This window comes from Pongo abelii, chromosome 9 (genome assembly GCF_028885655.2).
Source record: "Pongo abelii isolate AG06213 chromosome 9, NHGRI_mPonAbe1-v2.0_pri, whole genome shotgun sequence".
In the NCBI taxonomy this organism is placed as follows: Eukaryota; Metazoa; Chordata; class Mammalia; order Primates; family Hominidae; genus Pongo; species Pongo abelii.
Window position 1 is genome coordinate 79,733,781 of NC_071994.2, and position 18,515 is coordinate 79,752,295.

General features: G+C 38.5%; 1 protein-coding gene across 3 annotated transcripts in view; it reads right to left on the minus strand.

The window, feature by feature from the left end:
• Positions 1–728: 728 nt before the first annotated feature.
• Positions 729–18,515, minus strand: part of RSF1 (remodeling and spacing factor 1) — a 154,096-nt gene continuing 136,309 nt past the window's right edge. For all 3 annotated transcript variants that reach the window (XM_009246859.4, XM_002822278.5, XM_054526063.2), the window contains exons 12-16: positions 13,885–13,952; positions 12,593–12,800; positions 10,837–11,057; positions 7,832–8,020; positions 729–3,277 (exon numbers count right to left, since the gene is read on the minus strand). In XM_009246859.4, the coding sequence (XP_009245134.1) occupies positions 2,703–3,277; positions 7,832–8,020; positions 10,837–11,057; positions 12,593–12,800; positions 13,885–13,952 (1,261 nt within the window). In that variant the 3' untranslated portion in view covers positions 729–2,702. The remainder of the gene's footprint in view (positions 3,278–7,831; positions 8,021–10,836; positions 11,058–12,592; positions 12,801–13,884; positions 13,953–18,515) is intronic.

The following is an 18,515-nucleotide window of genomic DNA, read 5'->3' on the forward strand; positions in this document are numbered from 1 at the left end:
TTTTATCAACAGCTTGGATTACATTCTTGGTAGATGACCTATAATTAATTGATTTAATCAAAATATAAGGTGAGAAGGGGTACATTCACTATCAAGTCGACAAACACTTATTCAAGTTTGGTAAATATCAGGCAGCACAGCACAAGTGGTCTCCAAACCTAAATGGAATACTCAGTCTTTACGATGGTAAAAATTACCTTAGGCTTTCTATAGTAGAAGAGTAAAAATAACTCCTTATTTCACATTAGGCATCCTGTTAAAATTATCTATTTCACATTAGGCATCCTGTTAAAATTATCTACCCATTTAATACTACTTCTGATGACTTGGCTTAACTGAGGAATAGAATAGGTGGAAGAAGGAGCTGGTGTGTCCAGAGGTAGAGACAGGGCACATGGGAGAGTTTCCACACAATAGTGGCTTTACCCAGCTGCAGGACTAAAATGGTAGAGTGAAACTGGGTGGCAGGAAAGGGCACTTGTACATTCAAATCACTTACCTTGCACTAGTAGAAATCTTTATATTGCTTGCCTGTTTTAGGTAGTTCAAAAGGTTAATTCTTAGCTGACTTGCAAATAAATAAAACAAACCTAGCTGGAAAGGAGACTGTAAGTAAATGCAGCTCCTTCCACAGCCCTGCTTTACTGTCTGTGAATGTAAGCCCTTCCCTCCCTTCCAGTGGAACACTGTCTCAAAATAAAAATCACAACTTACTTGGAACCACATGCTATTGGTGCATCCTATTTTTAGGTTGCTTTCATTATTTTATTTTTTATACAGATACATACACATTGCTAGAATCAAAGCAAAAATATTAATGGGCAGGTACTACAGAACTAAAGTGAAACAAAACAAAACAACGAACAACTGAAAAACAATAGCTATAAACTTTCAAGGCCAAAAGATAAGATTTAAGGGCAATACCTGTTGAAGAAGGAAAAGGAGTATAAAGTTCCTAGAGAGGTATTTATAATGCAAATCTAATGCCAGCTTTTTAGCAATAAAAAAGAGAAGTGCTTTACTATACACTGACTAGCACATAATACTTAATTTGGAAAGAAAAATTAATGACGTTCCTTGGGCCAGCAGCAGATATGGTGTGTCCATTGCCGGCAACAGACACAACACCGGAACAGAAAAACCCAAATCCCAGGGCAAAAGTATTCACAGAAGTAATGGTTGAAGGTTTCAGGATTTAACAGGCTAGGTTTAATCACAAATGCTACACTCTGTACAATGTTATGGCTCTGCCTGAAATTTTACAGCTATAACAGAAACTAAATAAGACAAAGTTCATATTTTAGTGTCAATTACATGTTAGGTATTTAGTTAGTTACAAACCCTTTTTTCTTGAAACAAAGGGCTTTTCTTTAAAGTGTTGAGATGTTTGAAATGGATGTCATGCCTATTAATTACATCGGCAGTTCTCATTCAACTCTATGTTGGTTGTATGACTATTAATGAATTTTAATAGAAGTCTAATGGCCAAAGGCCAAAACTACATTCAAACTCTGCTAATATATCCAGGCAGATAGGAAATTCCAACACACACACACACGCACACACACAAACACACAAGCACACACGCTAAAACTCAAACTAAAAACCTCCCAAAGGAACTGCTTTGTTTGTAGACTTCAATTTGAAGTAGATACTAAGGGCAAGAATAGACCAGTTAAAATTCACCTGAAAATCTCTTCCCAGTCTTCAAATGTGCTAAAATATCACTGTCAGCTTAGCATCTCTTCATGTATGTTATATATAGATGTATTTTTTTCAAAATGATATTTCAGATACTTAAACATCAAGTGGCCAGAAGACAAGAGTTATACTATTGGCAAAGTTTACAGTCCACCCAGGCCTTAAGAAAGACCACATTCATTTCACTAATAACTCTCCACCAGACACAATATATTTGAGGCCACCTTATTACCACTGCATAAAGCTTATTTAAAAAAATTTGTTGCTAGCACAGTCTGGTTGGCAAAGCTTCATTATACATTTTACTGTACAAATGCTTTTCAGATGATTTTATTTTTTTTTAAAACAAGAAACTGCTATAACAAAAATTTAGGTTAATTATGATGGTACTTTCACTGTCTCTTCTTTATTAAGTATGGTTATCTCCAATAGTAAACAAGTTGATTTCACAAAGGCTGTTACTAAATGACTTATGTATGATGTTATCTACAACTCTCAAACTGTAACAGTACAGACTTGAACTTTTAAATTGTCTGTAAATCATCATCTATGCCATGAATGTTTAAATATAATATATATTTAATATGAAAAAGCTAAAGCACAAGTGCTTTCTCCCACCCCTAAATTCTGTTTTGGGCCCTCACAGATTTGGAATGCATTCTCATCCACCCTTTTTCACAAAGTCAGGAGAGCTCAGGAAATATAAAGTCAAAAATATACAAATCTTTGTTGTTATTATAATAAGATTTTTTTCCATGAATGAAATTACCAAGGACCATGAACCTGGAAAAAGAAAATCAAAAGGAATTTACAGCAATTATTTATCTTCAAAGTTCAAAACTGGTCACTTCACAGAAAGACTTCAGGATTTGTTGAAATTTTTCTTCTAAAAGTCATTCTGTAGTGGAGTTTTCTAGGAAAAATTAAACAGCTTTTAATAACTGGCCCGCTGGTGTGAGAGCTACCGTGGAATAAATTAGCACAAAAATGGAAAAAAAGTCTTATAACTGTTCACTGTTACAGACATAATCAACAAGGTCAGTCACTCTCAAAAGCTCATCTTCCTCCTCTTCTGGTGCTCCTGCCTCCTGCCCACCATTTGTCCCATTGGAGGCTAGGCTTGCACTGGCTGTGCTGTTGTCCTTGGGGGTCTGAGACTTCTCAGTAGGCTTGCCAATCAAGTTCTCAATGGCTTTGCCAGGGCTCTGTCCATTGGTTGAAGGTAAGTCCACTAAGCTATAGTCCAATGGGCTCCCCACTTTGCCTACATTTTCAAAGTCCTCTTCCTCATCACTTTCTATCCGGTACGGCTTCTTGGTGCTCTCTTGTTCTGAGGGCAGGACCCTAGGCTGGCTGTCATGGGCAGGCTGATTTGCATCTCCATGAGCATTGTCACAACTCTCCTCCTCATCCGTCTCAATCCGGTGTAGCCGTTTGCGGGATGGTTTGCCTTCCTCTTCCTCCTCCTCCTCATCTGCTTCTGAATACTCATCTGTGCTTCGGCCCCGCTTTCGAACTGACCGCTTTGATTCTTTAGCTAGCTCGTCATCTTCAGAATTCTTGGACAAATAGCTCTCTAGAATAAACAGCACATTTAAGCCATTGGCACGGTTAACCATAAACGAATTTAATTCTCCTTTTCCTCCCCATATTCACCCCACGTCCTGCTTTCAGAATTGCTTGTACATAAATGTTTCCTTTCAATAATTGGCCTGATTTCTCTCTTCTCAGTCCCATAACAATGCCCAATATGATTCATGGTGTACTTTATTTATGACTTTAGACAATATTTTCTTTTTTTTTATTGAGACAGAGTCTCGCACTGTTGCCCTGGCTAGAGTACAATGGCGTGATCTTGGCTCACTGCACCCTCCGCCTCCCAGGTTCAAGCGATTCTCCCGCCTCAGCCTCCCGAGTAGCTGGGATTACAGGCACCCACCACCACGCTCGGCTAACTTTTTGTATTTTTAGTAGAGACGGGGTTTCACTATGTTGGCCAGGCTGGTCTCGAACTCCTGACCTTGTGATCCATCTGCCTCGGCCTCCCAAAGTGCTGGGATTACAGGCATGAGCCACCATGCCTGGCCTTCTTTATTTTTTGAGATGGAGTCTCACTCTGTCTCTCAGGCTGGAGTATTGTGGCACAAACTAGGCTCACTGCAACCTCTGCCTTCCAGGTTCTGCAATTCTCCTGTCTCAGCCTCCCAAGTAGCTGGGATTACAGGTGTGTGTGCCGCCACACCCAGCTAATTTCTTTGCATTTTTAGTAGAGACGGGGTTTCACCATGTTGGCCAGACTGGTCTTGACCTCCTGGCCTCAAGTGATCTGCCCATCTTGGCCTCCCAAAGTGCTGGGATTATAGGCATGAGCCACTGTGCCCAGCCAACAGCAGATTTCTTGGGGAAGATGTTTGATAATGCTTGAATTAAATGAAGATAGGTTAGTTCAAACTAACAAACTCCTTCCCACTAATACACAAATTAGGTTATCATGTCAACATGCTGATAAGGAAAGATTCAAACTGGACACCCAACTCTGTACATCTTAAACACTGTGCCAACTCTCATCTTAGTTATCAGACGCCCTTGGTAGTCTTAATTGTCTTCTCTTCTTTGTCTATATAGTTGGGCCTCCCTATCCATTAATTTAACCAACTGCAGATGGAAAATATTCAGGAAAAAAATAGATGGTAGTATCTGAACTGAACATACATAGACTTTTTTCTTGTCATTCACTAAACTATACAGTATAGCAATTATATAACATTTACACTGTATCAGGTATTTTAAATATTCTAGAGATTATTTAAAGTATATAGAGGATATGGGTAGGTTATATGCAAATATGACACCATTTTATACGAGGGACTTGTAAATCCAAGGATTTTGGTATCTGCGGGGATCCTGAAATCAATCCTCCATGGATACTGAAGATGACTCTACTTCCATTTTAGAAGAACTCACCTAGTCTCACAACTTGGCATGCCATCTATGTGCTAACGGCTCTCATATTTATTTTAGGCAACCACTGAATTCCAGACTAGTATATCAAACTGCCTACTCGACATCTAGGCTTGGATATCTCTAAAAAGGCATGTCAAATGATGTGTCTAAAACTGGGCTCCTAAACTTTCTCCTTAAACCTGCAGCACTGTGGTCTCTACCAACTTAGTTTTTGGCAATTGCTCCTCCAATTGCTCAGTCATCCTTGATTCTTTTCTTTCTCTCATCCAACCCAACGGTAAATCCTTTGGGTCTCACTTTAAAACATATCCATAATGTGACTGCTTTCATCCCTTTACTGCTACTGACCCAGTTCCACCCTCCCTCATCTCTCACCTGGACTATTACAATGACTTCCCAATGGGTCTTCTAGCTTCTGCCCTGGCCCCCTTCAATCTATTCGTAACACAACTACCACAGCAAATTAAAATCTAAGTCAGATCATATCACTCTTTTGCTCAAAATGTGGGATGGTTTGCTTTCCTCTTCCTCCTCATCTGCTTCTGAATACTCATCTGTGCTTTGGCCCAAATGTTTCTCACCTTACACAAAATAAAAATCCAAAGTCTATACAATGTCCTACTCTGTGTTATTTAATATGATAAACACTAGTCACATGTGGTTATTTTAAATTTAAATTAGTTAAAATTAAATAAAAATAAAAATTCAGTTCCACGGTCACACTAGCCACATTTCAAGTGCTCAATAGCCATATGAGGCTAGTGGCTATTGTAACGATCACACACATATAATCAGTGCAGAAAGTTTAACTGCACAGCACTATTTATCATCAGAGGTTAGCACTTTTTTTACGTAAGAGGCAGGCCCTATAGTCTCAGTCACAACAACTCAGCTTTTTGAGAAAGCAGGCAACAGACAATATGTAAACAAATTGGTATGGTAGTCTTCCAGTAAAAATTGTATTACAGGGCAGGGTGCAGTGGCTTACACCTGTAATCCTAACACTGTGGGAGGCCAAGGTAGGGGGGATCACTTGAGGCCAGGAGTTTAAGGCCAGCCAGGGCAACGCTGCAAGATCTCATCTCTATAAAATAAATTTAAAAACTAGCACAGTGTGGTGGCTTATGCCACTTCTAGCCACTTGGGAGGCTGAGGCGGGTAGACTGCTTGAGCACAGCAGATTGAGGCTATGGTGAGCTGTGATTGTGCCACTGCACGCCAGCCAGGGTGAGACCCTGTCTCAGAAACAAAAACAAAAACCTTGCTTTTTTATTTATGTAAGCAGGTGGGCTGTCATTTGCTGACTGGTCCCCACTGCCTTCTTTGCTTCATCTCATTATGTTTGCCTTCACTCATTCTGCTCCAACAACCCTGCACTCCCTTCTGTCTGCTGAACATGACAAGCACAAACATACCTCAAGGCCTTCATATTTATTGTTTCATCTGCCTGTATCATTCTTCTTTTAGATAAGTGCATGACTCACACACAACATTTCTTTCAGGTCTTCTCTCAAATGTTTTCTTAGTGAGGATTTCCTTAGTATATTATCTGAAATTCAACTACTTTCCCAACCCCCTTTTCTCCTTTATTTTTTTCCACAGCACTCATCTCTAATATATCATATATTCTACTTATCTATCTTGTTTATTGTCACCTTCTTCCCAACTAAAGTAAGAGTTTCATAAGAGCTATTTTGTTTGCTGTTATATTCCAGTGCTTGGAATAGGGCCTAGTTTAATAAATATTCATATTTAATGGCTTAACTAATGCATTTATGTTTGTTTCTGTGACACATGAAGGTAAGTACACATTCGAAAAGGATGTTCACCTCCCTTCTTTAGCATCCCACATCCAAACATTTTATTTCCCTTTCTCTTCTGTCTTGGGCTCAAACTTAAATTCATGTTTAATCTATGAAAGCAAAACAATCTTCCAAACAGGCCATAAAGCCGGGCGCGGTGGCTCACGCCTGTAATCCCAGCACTTTGGGAGGCCAAGGTGGGCGGATCACCTGAGGTCAGGAGTTCGAGACTAGCTTGGCCAACATGGTGAAACCCCGTCTCTACTAAAAATACAAAAATTAGCCAGGCCTGGTGGCGCATGCCTAAAATCCTAGCTATTGAGAAGCTGAGCCAGAAGAATCATTTGAACCTGGGAGGTGGAGGTTGCAGTGAGCCGAGATTGCACCACTGCACTCCAGCCTGGGTGACAGAGTGAGACTCTGTCTCAAAAAAAAAAAAAAAAAAAAAAAAAAAAAAAAAAAATATATATATATATATATATATATATATATATATATATATATATATATACATACACACACACACACACACACGTATATATATATATATATAAAATAAATAAAACAAAAAAGACTAAATGGACGTCAGAAATTCATATTTTAGAACTTGTCTTGTACTACTGGTAGGGGGCACAGTTACAGCTATTAGGAAATAAAACGGTTTCCAACTGAAATCATAGTCAAGGTGGAAAGAGACAGTAGGCACTTTTATTTGAAACCTTTTAGCTATTAAGGACATAAGAGGTTATTTCAAAATGAGGGCCATGAATAAGGGAGTAAGAAAAAGAAGTAGAATAATCTTGATCAGATCACAATTTTCTGAGACTTTTCTAGTTTCAATGAAAATTTAAATTACAATGGAGATCTTAAAAATTAGCCTCTTACCAAGTATCTTTTATTTAAACTATGGTAGGCACAAAATTATAGGTTTTATCTCAAAGATACTACTGGTCATACGGATTTTTTTTTTTTTTTGAGACACAGTCTTGCTCTGTCACCCAGGGTGGAGTGCAGTGGCACAACCTTGGCTCACTGCAACCTCTGCCTCCCAGGTTCAAGCAATTCTCCTGCCTCAACCTCCTGAGTAGCTAAGATTACAGGCTCATATCACCACACAGGCTAATTTTTTTATTTTTAGTAGAGACAAGGTCTCACCATGTTGGACAGGCTGGTCTTGAACTCCTGGCCTCAAGTGATCTGCTTGCCCTGGCCTCCCAAACTGCCGGGATTATAGGCGTGAGCCACCATGCCTGGCCTGGTTATATGAGTTTCAAAGAATGGTACAGAATCACAATCCTGAGTTCACTTTATAATGTCTATTTTGCCCTGTCCAAACTTCTATACATAGGAGACCTATGTCTTACCTTCACTCTCTGAGCTAGAAAGTCTTCGCTTGTGTACTCGCCTTATTTCTTTACCACGTCGCAAACTCTTCTGGGAACCGTCACTTTCTGAGTCTTCTTTGTAGTTAATTTGTCTTTTCTGATTTCTCCTTGACCGCCTTCGCCGAGTTTCTACAAAATCATCACTAAAATCATCACTGAAGTCACTTTCTATTTTAAAAAAAGGAAGAAAAAAGTACAAAATTTAAGTCTATTAAGTAGAAATGTAGCTTAGGTTATAAAAATGAAAAGCTACTAAGCAGAGTTCAGTCATAAATATTTTTAAGTGAACAGTAACTTATAAGAGTTACTTTATGAGTCTCATTTTATTTGAGAGAGTATCTCACTATCACACAGGCTGGAGTGCAGTGGCATGAACACGGCTCACTACAGCCTCAACCTCCTGGGCTCAAGAGATCCTCTGGCCTCAGCTGCCCCAGTAGCTAAAGCTAGGATCACAGATATATGCACTACCACTCCTGGCTACCTACCAAAGTGTTGAGATTACAACATGCCTGGCCTTCAAGTCTCACTTAAAAAAAAAAAAAAAAGAATGAGTCAATCTGTGAGGGTTTTTAATGCCAAACTTCACAATATATACTCTTAGCGGTGAATCCTCAAGATTAGAAAATGTTTTATCCTTTTTAGTTTGTTTTTGAGACAGAGTCTCACTATGTCACCCAGGCTGGAGCACAGTGGCGTGATCTTGGCTCACTGCAAACTCCACCTCCCGGGTTCAAGCAATTCTCCTGCCTCAGCCTTCCGAGTAGCTGGGACTACAGGTACCCGCCACCACACCTGGCTAATTTTTGTATTTTTAGTAGAGATGAGGTTTTGCCATGTCGGCCAGGCTGGTCTTGAATTCCTGGCAAGTGATCCGCCTGCCTCGGCCTCCCAAAGTGCTGGGATTACAGGTGTGAGCCACCACACCCGGCCTAAATGTGTTATACTTTTTTAGAAATAGTCCTTACTGCAGTCGACCTACAGCTACCTGGTCAGGTACACAGCTGCCATGACTGCTCTTCTTGGTAGACGGCTACCACAAATCCGTCTCCTGATAATCTGCTGTTCTACCTGTGGCTATAGTCATAATGTATTGCAGAGGTTATGCCCTCTAACCAAAGAAAACTCATGAATCCGTTCCACATAAATACAAGATATATTTTTGACTTTTCTCCATAAAGAATACAAATCTGCTAAATAAAGCACACAGACCTACTCAAACTTGCAAAGCACTGCTAAATAGCATTGTTCCTGTCATCTCTGATCAATAAACCAGAGTGAGGCTGTGGCATTATGTCACAACTGTTTTTCAGAATGTTAAATTCCACCGAAGTATGACATTCAAGCTTGTTATTCTTTCGTGGATTTCAAACATTTCAAAATAGCTAGCCAATAGGTTGAAGTGGTTCTCATTGGCCAAATTTGGGACAAATGGAGCCTAAATAGTGATGGGAATGTAGTATATCCACTGATCAGAATAAGAATCCATGAGTTTACATTGACATAAATAAATAAACATATGGAGGAGAAGGGAAATGTTCTTCCTTACAGAACAACAATAAATAAATAGAAATGACAGAGTTAGAATTATCCACAGGAACTAAAACTAGCAGGTGAAATATAAGGAACAGGATATTTAAATAGTCTCAAATTCCCACAAATTACTTATTAATTATAAGGAAAAATAATAAAGAGACTCAGAAGATGCAACATTCTCTGTGCTATTACCGCTATAAATGCATAATCTGAATCTTATCACAAGGAAACAAAAGAAATCCAAACTGAGAAACATCTACAAAACAACTAGTAGGTACTCTTTAAAAATATCAAGATGAGACAAAATTTGAGGATTATTCCAGATTAATGGTGACTAAAGAGATGTGAATAAACACATAGCCCTGGAATGGATCCTGGGTTAGAAAAAGAAAAAAAAGATATAAAGAATAATATGGAGATACTTGATAAAAATTTGAATGTGTACTGTTAATTACGTAATAGCATTATATCAATGTTAAAATATCTGAATTTGGTAACTGCATTGTGGTTATGTAAGAAAATGTCCTTGTCCTCAGGAAATAATCACTGATAAAGGGGCATGATATTATCATACTTATTTAGACAGTTTAGGAAAAACGATAAATAAAACCAAAAAAACCCCACAAGGATGGCCAGAGTCTGATACTCATATCTATGGTTCTTCTCCAATAAGATGACACCTATCAATTTGCCAATTGCATAAAGCACGCATTTCTTTTAGCGGTTGAGCCTCTATTTACTCACTTAATAGGGATAAGCATACTCTATAACAACATCAACTACTGTTAATCTGTAAAAACTACTCAACACTGACTGTGGTCTAAATGAGAGTTAACTTATATTCTTCTCTCTCCAACAGCTGGGCATCTGAGGGAAATGTTCACAGTTTATTGAGAATGATTGCCAAGAAACCCTATGAAGATGAAGGTTTAGGAGTGGAAACATTTGACAACCAAGGAGTCATCACAATCCTACTAGGCATCTGATATGAAGTTAACGTATCAATCAGTATGTATTTTCTCAGATGTGCTTTCTATGAGAAAAATTTAGTCAGAAATAAGTCTTAAGAACAGAATTTTAAGAACTCTTAACTCCAGAAGTCATAAGAATTTGTTGAGCTGGCCAGCGTGCTGGCTCACGCCTGTAATCCCAGCACTTTGGGAGGCCGAGGTGGGCAGATCACCTGAGGTCGGGAGTTTGAGACCAGCCTGGCCGACATGGAGAAACTCCCTCTCTACTAAAAATACAAAATTAGACAGGCATGGTGGCGCATGCCTGTCATCCCAGCTACTTGGGAGGCTGAGGTAGGAGAATCGCTTGAACCCGGGACACAGAGGTCGCAGTGAGCCGAGATGGCGCAATTGGACTCCAGCATGAGCAACAAGAAAAAAAAAAAAAAAAAAAAAAAGAATTTGTTGAGCTACCATATGGCTACAGATTATTTTTACCAGAGTCTCTACTATTCTCCTCAGATTCCTCCTCTTCATCATCATCGGAATATTTTTTCTTTGGGGTCTTTCTTCGCAAACGCCTGCTCTGCCTCATTGGCCGAGAGGGGTGTCGCCTCAGTCTACGGCTACAAAAGTCAGTGTCACTGTCATCATTAGATGGCGGATCTTCTTCACTTTCATCTGGGTTTTCATCAGACACAACAAACTCATCTTGAGATCTGTCCAAGAGAAACCAGATAAAAATACAATGGTATTTAGAAGAGTGAACCCATTTTTAAGAGCTCTGAGTTCAAATTCTGGTGAGCCCAGTGAATCATTAAGTATAGTGCAACATATCTGGATAACTGTATCAAATGCCCTATTTATAAAATGGGGAAAATGTTTTGCCACCTATCCTCTTAGGAGGGGTTGTAAAGATGAATTAATGTTGATTTCTGTACTGCTTTGACCTCTTGGGATGTCCCCCATGTTAAATTCGACATATTCAAAAGTGAATTCATTATTTCCCAATCTACTTCTCTCTTCTGTTCCCTGGCCTGGTATTTGGCACCATCACTCATCCAGTAACTCCAACCAGAAACGTGGTATTTATCCTAACTTTCCCCTTTTCATTTCTCATATCTAATAAATTAATAATTTCTCTAGAGTCTACCTCTTAAAAGATAATCTCTCAAACCTGATCTCTTCTGTTTTCAGCTTTTCATACTCACCTAAACTACAAAAGCAACTCCACAAATAGTTTCTCTAATATCTAGTCTCATTTCCCCTCAATCTATCCTCCAAATGAATGCCAGGATGAATCTTTCTGAAGCGTAAATCTCATATTAATTTAGTGTTTAAAACCCTTCACTGGTTTTGTATAATTTTCAGGATAAAGTCAAAACACTTATGCACGACAAATAAAACACTCCCTAATCTGGCTCTTTTTATCACTTGGCCACATCTCCAGTAGGACACTCTCTACTTCATCCCCTTATTCCTGCTATCCAGAGCCAACAGGAGTTTCCCAAACATTCTATGACATTTTGCAGCTTGCCGTCTTGGACATATGACTTCTATGCTTAGAATACCTTTTTCTTATCCTGCTTTTAGTCTCATACTTGTTGATTCCAAATACTCATTCTTCAAATTTCAGATCAAGCTTTACTTCTACTTTAAGGTTTACTCTTTGGATTAAGTCAACTTTCCTCTGTAGCCTAATTTATCTTTCCCTGTATTTTAGTAGCAGTTATGCAGAATGACTTTGTGTGTGTGTGTGTGGTTTATATGCTTGTTTCCTCTTCTAATAATCTGGAAGGAGAAACTCTGCAGTATTGTTTCAATTCCAACTCTGCAAAGAAGTCTTTCTTGATCTTCTATACTGGATTACCAGTCCCAAGTCCAACTTCTATGAGTCATGAGAGGATAATATCTTATTTATTTTTCACATAGGACTGGACCCCTCACGGACCTGGCAGAAGGTGGCATAGAGGTACAGAGAAAGCTCTCAACAAATGAAGGTTTAATTGTAGTTAGTAAAATTTAAATACAATTTTGAATGTTAAACAACCATAAATCTATTTTCTGTTCTAAACTTTAAAAATGGGCCAAAATTAGTATTCTTGAATCTGCTTTAAATATCCTGAAAATAAACAGAGGTTGTCTATGTACATGAAGAAGAAAACCCTCATCACAGCACGGGCAAGCCTCTCTGCTAGCCCAGTCCTGTTCCTGCTGGTATCTAGGGATTGGGGTCTAGTAGGAGACCACACACCCATCACTAATCTTGAATTCATCCTCGCTCTCTTCTTCATCCAGGTTGCTATCACTGTCCAGATCGTTTAATCGCCGGCGTTTCTTCCTTCGAGCAGCAGCTGCCCTCTGGGGTCGTTTATTTTCTTTTCTTTCTTCATCCAAAATAGTAGAGATGTCTTTCCCACGATGACCTGTGATGGTGGAGATATCTTTTCCTCGGCCAACTCCTGAATTTGGGGGAGGGAAGTTCGGGTAGAGAAAAATATGTGTTTATTAAAAGCTTCCCTTTAATTTCTAGAGACAGTCCTTATGCTTAGCAGCTCTTCATTTCTTTATTTTCTTCCTACAAATATGCAGTTTTCTCATGACTTCAGCTGACAGAGGTCTCAGAGTTTTAGCATTCGTTTATCCTACTGAAGAGAAGTTTACTATGTAGGGAACCTCGTGTTTTTTAAATTTTTATACAATTCACACACCATAATATTCACCCTCTTAAAGTGTACAATTCAGGCGTTTTTAGTATAGTCACAAAGTTGTGCAACCATCACCACTACCTAACTCCAGAACATTTTCATCACCCAAAAAAGAAACCTCATACCTATGAGCAGTCACTCAAGAATCTCTTCTTGAAAGCTGTCTTTTGGACAAGGCTTTAGAAAGAGGCCAATAGAGTTTTTAAAAACAGTGTTTGCAGGACAGAAAAAGTGAGAATTCAGCAGCAAAGATGTAAATAAAACATACATCTCTGGAAAAGCCTTAAACAATCTACTAATTAATCTTTTCCAGAGTTTTCATAATAACTAAGCAGAAACCAGAATGTTCCATATTGGAGCATTGGTTAATAGTGCTTTAATTAAATTACCTTCAAGTTCTTCTATTTTAATGTCACTTACTAAAGACTATGAAATTAAGAAACCAATTTTTAATAGGTTAACTTAAAAAATTTTGGTTTAAATTATTTTGGTTCTGATTATCCATGATTTTTGAGACTTTGTAGTCTCAAAGACAACTGAAAAGTTTCCTCAGTTTTCTATATGAAATCAGAAGTAAATTTTTTAACCTATGCAGGAACATCAATGTTTTATATCAGCTTGCAAAACAAAACTGCTTTAAAAGTAATTAGTAAGATCTGAGTCTATACACTGACATTGTGTCCACAAATTACTCTAAATCTGAGACAACTAACATCAGTACTAATCATGATACACAATGGGAGAGAGAATAAAAATATATGCTCACTGCCCTAATTTGGGCACCTGAATGAACTTCTTGGCAGAGTTCTATGAAGAAGACAGAATGACAAACACATACCTCCTCCATCGGCTTCTTTGATATCATCTTCAATAGCTTCATCAATTGCTTCATCAAACTCATCAAATCTAAAATATACACAATGATCACATTATAGCCTGTCCTGGCTTTTTTTTTTTTTTTTTTAAATTATTTTTATTTATTTATTTTTGAGATGGAGTCTCCCTTTGTCGCCAGGCTGGAGTGCAGTGGCGCCATCTCGGCTCACTGCAACCTCTGCCTCCCGGGTTCAAGGGATTCTTCAGCCTCAGCCTCCCGAGTAGCTGGGACTACAGACGCGCGCCACCAAACCCAGCTAGTTTTTGTACTTTTAGTAGAGACGGGGTTTCACCATGTTGGCCAGAATGGTCTCGATCTCTTGACCTCGGGATCTGCCCGCCTCAGTCTCCCAAAGTGCTGGGATTACAGGTGTGAGCCACCGCACCCAGCGGGCCTTTTATTTTTAAAGATTACCTTTAGCAGATGTCTGTTACTGTCTGATTGTTTATGTCCCCTCAAAATCCCCATGTTGAAATATTAAATCTCGAGGTGATGGTATTAAGAGGTGGGGTCTTTGGCAGAGCCCTCATGTATAAGATTAGTGCCCATATAAAAGAAGCCAGAGAGAGACCCTTTGTTTCTTCCACCATATGGGGTTACAGTGAGAAGATGGCCATCTATGAAGGAGCAGGCCTTCACTAGGCATTGGGTCTACCCTGAAAAAGTCCCCTCATCCCTTCTGTGATTAAGAACACCCTAGAAGGCGCCATCTATGAACCAGAAAGCAGGCCCTCACCAGACACCATACTTGCCAGTACCTTGACCTTGGACTTCCTAGTTTCTAGAATCGTGGGAATTTCTGTTGATTATAGGCTATCCAGTTTATGGTTACTTTGTGATAGCAGCCAAATTGGACTCAGGCAATGTCAGCAAAAATTTTTATCAAGGGCCAGATGGTAAATATTTTAGGCTTTTCAGACAATGCAGTCTCTGTTGCAACTACTCAACTCTGCTATTGTAGTGCAAAGCAGCTATGGACAACATGTAAGTAAATGATACAGATGTGTTTCAATAAAACTTTATGAGCATTAAAATTTGAATTATAGGTAATTTCCATATAATTTTCACAGGATATCATTTTTCTTTTGATCCTTTTCTTCAAGCATTTATAAAAACCACTTTGAGGTCACATTGTACAAAAACTAGAAGTGAGCTGAATTTGGCCCACAGGCCATAATTTGCCAACTCCTAATTATACAAATCACATGGCAAAGTAAGTAAAACAAAATTACAGTTCCATAAATACTATTAAGTCCTAATAATATGTCTGGGCACAGTGGCTTACATCTGTAATCTCAGCACTTTGGGAGGCCAAGGCAGGCAGATCACTTGAGCCCAGGAGTTGAAGACCAGCTTGGGCAACATGGTGAACCCCTGTCTCTATAAAGAATACAAAAAATTAGCTGGGTGTGTGGTGCGTGCCTGTAGTTGCAGCTACTTGGGGGGCCGGACGAGGACTGCTTGAGCCCAAGAGGCAGAGGATGCAGTAAGCCGAGAATGCACCATTGCACTCCAGCCTGGGGGACAGAGCAAGACCCTGTCACAAAAAAAAAAAAGGAAAAGAAAACAAGTCCCAATAATAGGGCTATATTATTACTGCTATTGAAAATTATATTACTGAAATTCATACACAAATGGTTAAAATTTTAGAACTAGGTAAAAGTACTTCTTGAAGCTGTTTACCTTGACTTAAAGAAAAGGATCAAGACTAAAGGATTCCTAAGATTTCTTCACATATAAAATGCCTTTTACTTCAGGGCTCAGCCAAAAGGATGAAGTAACTTGTTTAAAACTACGCTAAAAATGGTAATTACTAGCTATGTGTGGCTATTTATATTTAAATTCATTAAAATTTAAAATTATGTTCCTCACTAGACATAATTCAAGTATTCAATAGTCACATACGGCTATGGCCACCATATCAGACATCAAAGAAATAGAACATTTCCATCACCAGAGTATATTATATTGAAGAGGGTGGGATTACGGGCACACAATGGATTAACAACAGCATCAAAACTAAAAGCTGGGGCTGGGTGCAGTGGCTCAGCACTCTTGGGAGGCTGAGGCAGGAGTATAACTTGAGCCCAGGAGGTTGAGACCAGTCTGGGCTATATGGTGAGACCCTGTATCTACAAAAATAAAAAATTAAAAAAATTAGCCAGGTGTGGTGATGTGTGCCTGTAGTCCTAGCACTCTGGGAAGCTGAGGCAATAGGACTGCTCATGCATAGGAGTTCGAGGCTGCAGTGAGCTGTGATCATGCCACTGCACTCCAGCCTCTGCGAGAGTGAAATCCTGTCTCAAAAAAAGAAAAAAGACTGAAAGCTGGAGGCTGGAAGTGGCTGTATACACCCATAGTCCCAACTACTTGGGAGGCTGAGGCAGTAGGATGGCTTGAGCCCAGGAGTTGGGAGTCCAGTCTAGGCAACATAACAAGACCCCATCTCCAAAAACTAAACATCCTGCCTTCTGAGTTAGAATACATAATTTCAAAGGACTCACAAATTTCAGATGGAGAGCTCTTCTTTTACAATATAATTTTTATTGGCTGCATAGTATCTCACCTTACAGATGTATCATATTTAGTTAAAACAGTTTATTTCCAATTTTTCACAATTGCAATATTATGAGAAACATTCTTGTAGCTGTAGTGTGGATTTTTCTTAAGTTCTGAGAAAGTAAAACTCAGCACATCCATTCACTAGGGTAGAATAGCAGATACATATAAAGCCAGATGCCAGATGCAAAGTTAACCGAAAACAGCATTTGTTCTGAGGACAGGGTGCAGCTGTAAGGTGGCATAATAACCTATTTCTTTGAGTAACTACTTTCTTACTGAGAAATTTGTTTGCTAAAATCAAAGACCATCAGAAACTTCAGGCATCTGAAACTATTTCACAAAGAATGAAACATCCCACTCTTGCCTTAATGATAATCTAAGTCATTTTTAATGCAACTAAACAGCCTTGATTTATATCCCAGATGCAGAGCTTCAGATAAAAGATTTCTGAATACAACACTCCATGTATCTATATTCCCTTGGTCTTGGTTGTCTCATCTGTGATGGTGGATTACACAGATTATCCCTTTAAGCTCTAAAATCATATATGACTAAAATAGGAATTTAGGGTAAACTATGTTTTTTCATATAAAATGTGTTGTGTAATGCATTTATTTATACTCTACCTAGTTACAAAATGACTGACATATTACAAAACAACTCAAACATGATATATATTTCATTCATACATGCTTATGTGCAATTTCCTTCCTTCCCTCCTTCCTTACTTTCCTTTCCTTCCCTCCTCCCTGCCACCCTCTCTCTTACAGAGTCTCTCTACGATGCCCAGGATGCTCTTGAACTTTTGGGCTGAAACGATCCTCCTGCTTCAGTCTCCCAAAGTACTGGGATTTCAAGTGTAAGCCACCATGCCCAGCCAATTTATGTGCAATTTCATTTGTGAGAAACACTAGATGAATGCAGAAAACTGCACCTAGCTGAAATGAGTTGCACAGGAATCTACAAAACACACATACCTAAGACATCTACCAGTAGTATCACTTCACTATGTGTTATAATAAAACTATAGCCTTTTGCATCTGATGTTATACTTTTCTGATTTCAGATAAACCTCCTTCTGCCACCACACCATAATTTACAAACTGCAATTCTCTGCTTCCACAGACAAGCTTCAGGTCTTTTTTCAGTATAAAATGCCATAGTTAATGCAGTATTTATGTATTTCTTACTTATTTAATATATGTCAAATGGCACTCCCATTTTTAGTAAATTCCTATCTTTTTTAATGCATCGCTAATGAAGTTTTTAACGTATGTCTCTAACCCCATATTTTCCACAATCTCTATGGTTTTTCCTGTATAATTTTGTACAGCATGGTGATTTTTAAAAATACATGTTATGTTGCAGCAGAACTGACTTCACATTTGCACTTTCCATCTGTCAGCTTTGACTTCATACATACAAAGAAGTCAATACATAAGAAGAAAACTTATTTTTTGAAGTATTTTTTTAAAGACTAGGATGGGCACTATTCCTATATATATGGGATTTTACCCTTACTGATTCTACCATATTTTTATAAAGTTTTAACACTAACAATAGAAGCAAATTCCTCCATGATTACTGATGCAAGTTTATAAATAAGAAGCAAGTTCAAAGTTAAGAGTTTCATAAAATCCACTGTTTTCCTTTTCCAGTTATTCAAGTTAAAAAACTGCTTTGGTGTTATCCCAGCAGATTTCAGAAGCTGTAGGCCAAAAAATGATCTAAAATAACTAAAATATAATTTATTTATTATTTGAATGAGACAGCATGATTTAGTGGAAAGAACACTAGACTGGAAGATAGGGTTTTAGAAGATAAGGTTTCTAGGAATAGCTACTAACAGTGACCATGGAAAAATCTCTCTGGTATCTTTGGTGTTAAAAGGTAAACCAGGTAATATTTACTGATTCTTTCACTAAGTACTTATGGAGCATTAACTATCTGTCAGCACTATGCTAGGTATAGGGGACACAAGTCCATGTAAAACAGACATGGTCCTTACCTTCATGCTAATAATCTAGTGA